This window comes from Fukomys damarensis, unplaced genomic scaffold, assembly GCF_012274545.1.
Source record: "Fukomys damarensis isolate Sample0158 unplaced genomic scaffold, DMR_v1.0_HiC HiC_scaffold_21, whole genome shotgun sequence".
Taxonomy (NCBI): domain Eukaryota; kingdom Metazoa; phylum Chordata; class Mammalia; order Rodentia; family Bathyergidae; genus Fukomys; species Fukomys damarensis.
In genome coordinates, this window is record NW_022900933.1 from 39,728,802 (window position 1) to 39,736,610 (window position 7,809).

Consider the following 7,809-nt stretch of genomic DNA (forward strand, 5'->3'; position numbering starts at 1 on the left):
CTCGAACTCAGCTATTCTCCTGCCTCAGCCTCCCAAGTGCTGGGATTACAGGCGTGCACCACAATGCCTGGCCATTTGTTTCTTTTTTATCCAAGCTGTTAACGTGCTGAGGGACCACATTATCATCTACTGTACCAACTATATTTGTACCAACTATATTTAATTTCTTTTTTAATATTGGTTAAGCATTAATTGGTAGTAAATTTGTTATAAAATTTATAGGTGAAGAACCAATATTATATCCACATTTGTTTTAAATATAACAATTTAACAAATTGCTGCTATAACTATAGTATTCGAATAAGGAGTAAAAATTTGCAGTAACATTATTTTCCTGAGACAGGTAAAACACCTTTTAAAAATCATGAAGCATTGAGAAGGCCAGTTCATAAAGCAGGCAGCAGTGATCATGTAAACGTGCAAAATACAGTCTGAAAACAGCAGGTCCAGGGTGTAGCTCAATGTGAGGCACTGAACCTGCCTCACAAGCACAAGGTCCTGAGTTCGATTCCTGGTACTGGGAAACAAAACCCACTAATTTAAAAATTCTGTGACGGAAAAAGCATACACTGTATATACATAATTTTATTATTTATCTTTGGCGGACTCGAAGCAAATTGTCTTAGAAAAATTTTCTTTAGAAGTTAATGTTAAAATAGACATAATTGGGACCAGGGATTTAGCTCAGTGGTTCTACCACCTGCCTTGCAAGCGCAAGGACCTGAGTTTGATCCCTGGTAAATGTGTAACGCTATGTATTAATATATAGAAAACTTCCCCAGCTAATGGCCAAAAGACAAAAATAAAGGGAGCAATCTTTTAGATCTGAGGTGGGTTCATTACACTTGTATTACATGCCAACTATTAAAAGTACTGCTCAATCTTAAGAAATGCTATATGTGGTCAAGTATCACATTCATTTTTTTTTTTTTTTTTTGTACCAGGGATAGAACTCAGGACCTTGCGCTTGCAAGGCAGGTGGCAGAGCCACTGAGCTAAATCCCCGGCCCTACATGTTCTTAAAATACTCCTTAATGCTAAACTGGTTGTAGTAGAGAGAAATTTGAAACAAGTGACTTAAAAACTATAAACTGTGAAGAAAACTGGCTTTTAGCATAAAACAGTAACTTTTTCAAAGCAGATATTTACAGTTGTAGTTAAGGTGAAAGATGTGTTAACATTTGCACACCCACAAACTGATGAGACGGTGAAATACATTTTACAACAGAATCAAATATATACAAAGAATGACTTATTTATTTGGGTCCTTTTGCTTGCGAGGTAGGCAGCAGCACCACTGAGATAAATCCCTGGCCCAAGAATGACTTTTAAGTGCCCAAGTCACGATTATTTGTGTGGCTTTTATCCCACACCAAGTTTGGAAAAGACAGGGAAAACCTGGTTCCTCAATATTAACTCAGTGGTGAGGCACATTTTTTGTTTTGTTTGTTTTTGGTACCAGGGATCGAACTCAGGCCCTTATGCTTGCGAGGCAGGTGGTGGAACCACTGAACCAAATCTCCGGCTGGTGGCACACATTTTTAATCCCAGGAGGCTGAGACAGGAGGATCACTGAGTTCAAGGCCAGCTTGAATTACATAGGGAGACCACATCTCAAAAACAAATGCAAGCCCACAGTAGAACAAGGTGAAGCTTGGTCCTGGCTCACAGGCGTGCACAGCTCGTAGGTACGTTTTCCCCAGTTTAGAAGCGCACCACAGGACGTGATGAAGGGACTGTGCTCCTGGCGAATGCAGACACCCACATGCACACACGCCCTGTGTCTGCCTTTCTGGCAGTGTGACCTGAGCTGGGTCCCAGGGGCCTATGACAGTGCACCAGGGCGGTCACTTGGGCTGAGACAAGAATGTGAGGAAGTCTGCTGGAATGGAGGTGGAAGCGGGGAAGCGACACCGACCTGCTGTTCACCCCGGAAGTTGTGGAGTCGGCACTGTGGAGGACGAGGCCCCTCCTGGGCGGCCCCACCTGTGGGATCCTCCCCACCGTGTGGCAGGAGTCACACTGAGGGCCCAGCTCTGGCCTGTGGGAACAGGGAGAGGACTGAGTCTCATCGTGTGCCTGTGCTCGGGGCTCGCCCTGCCCGTGACCGGGCCTGGTCCTGCCGCAGGCTCACCTGCATCACTTTTGTCCCTTCTCCTGGGAGGAGTCCCATCTGGCCTGTGCTTTTCCATGGGCACCGAAGGCCTGGGAAGCTCTACCCAGAGGTGCCAGCTGCCTGTGCAGGCTGGAATGCCACTGGTGTGGCTGCAGAGCGCGGGAGCCCGCTGGCTTTTCCACCACCAATGCCTTTTGAGTAGCTCTTAAAACAGCTGATAAAAGTGTTTAGTGCCCCTTTCAGATCCAGTCTAGCTGTCTGCTTTTGGCCTTCGTTGCTGCTGTTACCTTGGTTCTCTGGGTACTTTCCTGCTGGGTGCTTGAGGAGCAGTAGGCATCTCCTGCCAGTCAGAATCACTTTTGTCTATGTATTTTTGAGATCACTTGCGGCTCCTCTGTGAAAAACATCCCAGCCACTTTGGGATGTTTTGCCTCTTCAGTTGTGTCCTCTGCTAGGAAGGATCTCGCTGACCGCTTGGCTTCTCCTGGAAGACCTGGTACATTTTCCCTGTGCCGTTTGAGGAGGGCCCTTTCTGTCCCTGAGAGGGAGGTCAGATGACTCCCTGGAGTCGCAGGTCCCTTTCAGAAAGGCCCCATGGCTCCTGGGTTCTGGTTGCCCATGGGGAAGGGACAGATGGCTGCTCTGTTAGCCTGTTTATCTTTCTTGTCTTTGTTCTCCAAGTCTTGGTTGTTGAACACCTCAAAGACCAGTCCCACCATTCTTGAGGTGGGAGCAGTGAGCCTGGTCCTGACGGGCGGCTCCTCCTGGACCCTGAGACACACAGAACGGTAATGTGTGCCTGGAGCTCTTCTGCTGGGCCGGGGCGATGCTGTGTCCTGCCCTGTAGGTGGCTGCTAGAAGCTGTGCCCCTGCAGTATTGACAAGTGGTACAGAAGAAACGTGAGCCAGGCCTCATTTGCATCGTAGTTCTGAGCTGCTTCGGAGAGGGCTTGTTAGGGCCTTGCTGGTGTCTGATTGCAGATGCTTGTCACAGCAGCACGGACAGCTTGGCAAGGGGCGAACTGTGTCATGCCTTCACTGTGTGAGGATCGTACGTCACCCGCTGTGCGTGGCAGTGTCACACCAGTGCCTCAGGCTGCCCTCCTCAGCCCTCTGCAGATGCTTGGGGTCCCACTGTAGTTCGCCCTGAAGAGGCTGTCACTCTAACAGCTTCAGCTGGAGACATCAGTGTGGGAAAGTGTTTACATTTTTGAAGGCTCGGGGAATAGACAGGCACTGAACATTCAGAGAAGCTCACGCTGATCACAGCCATGGTTACAGAGAAGTCAGACAGTCAGAGAGAGGTATGTTTGTATGTATGTATATGTGTGTATGTGTATATTTTGCCTGGTTTCTTGTTTTTTAAGACAGGGTCAAGTGCCTGCACATCTGGCTGAACTTCTACTTTTGAAGTAAAATGTAGAATCCTTTAACAAGCCTGTATGGGTTGGCAGCACTGACAGAAATCAAAGGATACTGACTGACCTCCTCCACAAGTTTAGGGGATGCTAATGACCAGAGATTGACTACCTTAATGTGAGCGTATTTCATATTTCATGTGTATGATAATAAAATTCTTGTTTGGTCCAAGCAGATCGAAGCAGGCCAGGTTTTAATGGCAGGAGTGAATGACTGTAGAGTGTCTTCTTTCAGTGATATCGAATACAAACAGCAGAAACACCAGCAGTTTTACCGACCGTTTTGTATATTCAAGGGCCAGAGCATAGTGTAAGAGAGCCCTTACGAGTTACTGCGCACACCTTAGCTCGTGCACCTTCAACTTTACAAGCTTTGCACATTGGCACAAAGCTCAGATACACCGCCTCACTGCGCCTGAGACGTGTGTACCACTAGTCAGGGCACACGGGGTGTCACATATAGCACCCTAGAACAGTGCTGTTTACGTGACCGGAATTCCACTTCAGCTTTAACACAGTCACAGAATGGTCATTTAAGAGATCTTGCCACAGATGGACACTTAAATGGTGACTGCTGAAACAGTGTCCTAGGTAATCAAAAGCCTAACAGCAGAAAGCCAAAAAATTGTCCTGATAAACTAGAAGATGTAGTCAGGCGAGCTGGCTCACACCTGTAACTCCTATGCCGTGGGAGGCTGAAGTAGGAGTTTGAGTCCAGCGGAGGCAATTTAATGACCTGATGAGATCGTGTCTCATCAAGCGGGGAGGGAGGGATGAAGGAAAGGGGCTGCAAAAAGGGATTAAGATAAGTATGTGTAAGTGCCAGCTCCCTACAAAGAATGTTTACAGTATAACATGTCTGCTAATAAAAATAAATGCCAGGCGTGGTGGTGCACGCCTGTAATCCCAGCACAGGGAGCTGAGGCAGGAGGATGCTGTGAGTTTGAGGCCAGCCTGAAGTGCGTAGCTCTGTCACCCTTTGAGCTTGTCCCATGTGGCCCCACTGGGTGAGCCCGGAGGCACAGACAGAGGTCTGGGGAGGGTGGGAAGGGAGAGACGGGAGACTGTAGTCCTGGGAGAGCAGCGGCTTTGCCCGCTGTGGAGGATGCAGCACTTGGTTCATGCAGCTGTGTGTGGGCCAAGCGAGTTTTGCTCCACAGGTCCACGGCCCCACCCCACCGTGGGAGAGTCTCCCCCTTTTCTGTGTCTGAGTTTGTTGACACTTAAATAACCGCTTATCCAGTTTTTCAGGAAAACCAGTAAAAAATAAGCAGAAGCCCCTCTAACCTACCGTGCAGTCTGAGAATTACAGGTCCACAAAACCAAAAGAAAGGAAAATTAAACATGGGATGAGCTGGGGCAACCCACTGGGGACCCCTCCTGTCTCCCAGGAGCCGTTCCTATTCCCCGTACATTTTCCCACTCTTAACCCGACTTCAGGGAACACGAACTCAGTGCATCTGACATCGAGCCAGCTGGGATTCCAGCCGTCCCCTGTCATTTTGGAGGTCCCACTGGGGTAACGGGGTAAAGCCCATGATACGTGTGCCAGGCTCCTCTGGTAATGGGCATCCCTCACAGCTGACTCTGGGACCCCTGTGTGAGGCCCACTACATTAGCCTTCCGGAGTGAGCCTGGCCCCTCCGAATGGGACAGGCTACAGAACAGAAAGAAGAACAGAAGCTGTTGTACTGCCCTTAGTGTAGGTTATTTTCAGGAACCCAGGGAAGTGTTCAGTGGCATTCAGTTATTATAAACAGACTAAGGACACAAAACACAAAACATCTCCAACATTTGCATTAAATCAGAGTGCACTTTCAGGTGCCTTGGTTAGAATTTTCCGTGGGGCACGTGGTCAGCAGCAGCCCCACCCCCCTCTTTTGTTTGACACAGACTCTGTGTTGCCCGGCTGCTTCCTGCCTCAGCCTCCCGAGTGCTGGGATCACAGGTGCATGCTGCTACATCCAGATGCTTTATCATTCTTAGGAAAATCATAATGGGTTTTTTCTAACATTCTGGCTTCTTTAACTACTATATTTAATGCCTGCTAGTTAATATCACAAAGTTAAACAAAACCCAGAACCCGTAGGCGCCAGAAGGGGAGAGGGGAGAGGAGGCAGGGGAGAAAAGGAAGCCAGAGTTACAGGTTCAGCTCCACACCCTGCATCCGTGGTGAGCCCAAGGCAGTCACACTGAGAAACTGGTGAAGCCCTGAGCTTGGGAGCCTCCCCAAGGAAGGTCTGTCTCCAACCTGGGCTTTAGGGTGGGAAGAAACCACCGGGACTGCAGGCCAGGAGTCTGCAGCTTCAGCGAGTGGTTCCAGTGGACTGCTTGGCACCCCTGCTTGGCCTGCCACGGCAGTCACATGTGTGGCTGATAGTTAGGGGACTGGAGAGCGCCTGGAGTCGCACATGGGTTGGGCTCAGGCTCAGTTTGTTAGAAGAGACACTGGGTGGACACAGGAGCAGAGAGGGCTGCCCCCAGGCTGCAGCAGGCCCCTGGGTAACTGCCTTCTCCGCCCACCCCTCGTGCTTCAGCTGCCTGTCTCTTGCCTTTCAGGCCTCTCCTTGGGATCCCATTAGCTCCTGCCTCAGCTGCACACCTGGACTCTGGACTCCATCCATGGGAGTTCAAATACAGCTCTTGCTTGCTTGCTTGCTCTTTATGTGAGCAAGTGGCTTAACCCCTTCACAGCTCCACTTTCTCCGTGATCCCTGGGAACTGAGAGGGCCAAGGGAGGGGAGGGCTGGCCAGGGCACCTGGCCTGAAGGGGCTGTTTGACTCGAGCTGTGGGCCCAGGGAGTGGAGCAGGAGCACACACTAGCTCAGAGATTTGGATTCTGCACTAGTGGGGGGTGAACCCAGGGACTTTGCACTGGCTGTAGCCCCAGCCCTTACTCCCCACCTCATTTATGTTAGAAACATGGCCCATTGGCTGCTCTGTGAGTCTGGCCCAGTCAGCTCAGGTCCTTTGTAGCTCTCCCAAGCTGAGTCTACACCACCCCTGGCCCTCAGCATGGGTTTGCAGTGCTGTCTGTGGCAAGCTCAGTATTTGGGCCACAGACATGGTCAGCAGGCTGCTTTGTAGGCAGCTCCATGGGGTGAGAAGTTTGCTTTCTGTGCGGCTCACACAGGCCTGTTTCCCACAGCTGCCTCCGCCTCGCCCTCTCTGTGGAAGCTCTGACTTGGGCTGTCACAGAACGTTGGCTCCCTGGACCTTCAGGTTGCTCTGGAGCGTGTCATCCTGTCCTGTCCATCCTAGCTGACAGGTGAGAGACCCTCCACTCCAGTCTCGCTGAAGGGCACATGGGGCTGAGGGCCACTCGGCTGGGAGAGGCAGGAGTTGTGTACGTCCTGCTGCTTGGGTTTTGTTGCTTTTTTGTTTTGTTTTTGTTTTTTTGGTACCGGGGATCGAACTCAGGACCTTGTGTTTCCAAGGCACGCACCAGAATCACTGAGCTAAACCCCTGGCACTTGTTGCTTTTTTTAAACAAAGGAAATGAGTACCCGGTGATCCACTCTGTAAAGTTTTGACATTGGCAGAATGACATTGGTTCCTTTCTTACAAGGCTTTGAGACCCTTTCCTGTGGCCCTCAGACACCTGTGCGTGGTCGAAGCCTGCAGTTGCCGTCTTTGCCTGTGGTCACGTTACGCCCTTTCCAGCAGCTGCCCTGGGCTTTCCAACATTTGCTTTAGTATTTCCACGCTGATTTAGCATCCGCACTGTAAAATGAATTTCCACTCCCCTCACAAAGAAGTCTCTGCTGCTTGTTATGTTGATAGAAGCGAGGAAAGTGAAGCGAAGTGCTTCCGAAAGCTTCAGTCCAGGCCGGCCGTAAGCAGTGGTGCTTGGGTGTGGTTATTCTTCCTGCTTCCTCTGCCAAGTGTGGCGTCTGCAGAGCATTACTGGGAGCCTGAGCGGGTACCGGGTCTTCTCACTGGCTGGCTGTAACCAAAGTGGACCCATTTATTTGCCTCCGGGGTTAGGAGGCAGGGAGGTTGTGGCTGAGGACCTGGTGGAGACAGTGCTGGAGCCCTGGCACCCGCCCGAAAGCGGGCCAGGAGGAGGCATCTGGACACGCGGTTTGTCACAGGGATCTTGTGTTGTGCTTTTAAGGCTCTTCATGCTCAGTTGGGTTTTGTTTGTTTTTACGGAAGTGGTTACTGAGGTGGGTTCTAGGGCATTTTGGCAGTCTACTCTAACTGGCCACGTGGCCACATCAGTCAAAGCGACAGTCTCTGTCTCAGCTGCAGCGGGGGGGGGGGGGGAGGGG

The 7,809-nt window shown here is 50.4% G+C and overlaps 1 protein-coding gene across 13 annotated transcripts in view; it reads left to right on the forward strand.

Annotated features, from left to right (window-relative positions):
• Wdr20 (WD repeat domain 20) overlaps positions 1–7,809 on the forward strand; it is a 55,046-nt gene that overhangs the window by 42,732 nt on the left and 4,505 nt on the right. For 3 of the 13 annotated variants that reach the window (XM_033766814.1, XM_010607227.2, XM_010607231.2), the window contains one exon: positions 6,684–6,803. The exons of 8 other annotated variants lie outside the window; for them this stretch is intronic. In XM_033766814.1, coding sequence (XP_033622705.1) covers positions 6,684–6,800 — 117 coding nt within the window. In that variant the 3' untranslated portion in view covers positions 6,801–6,803. 2 more of the 13 variants (XM_010607228.3, XM_010607229.1) reach the window with 2 other exon arrangements.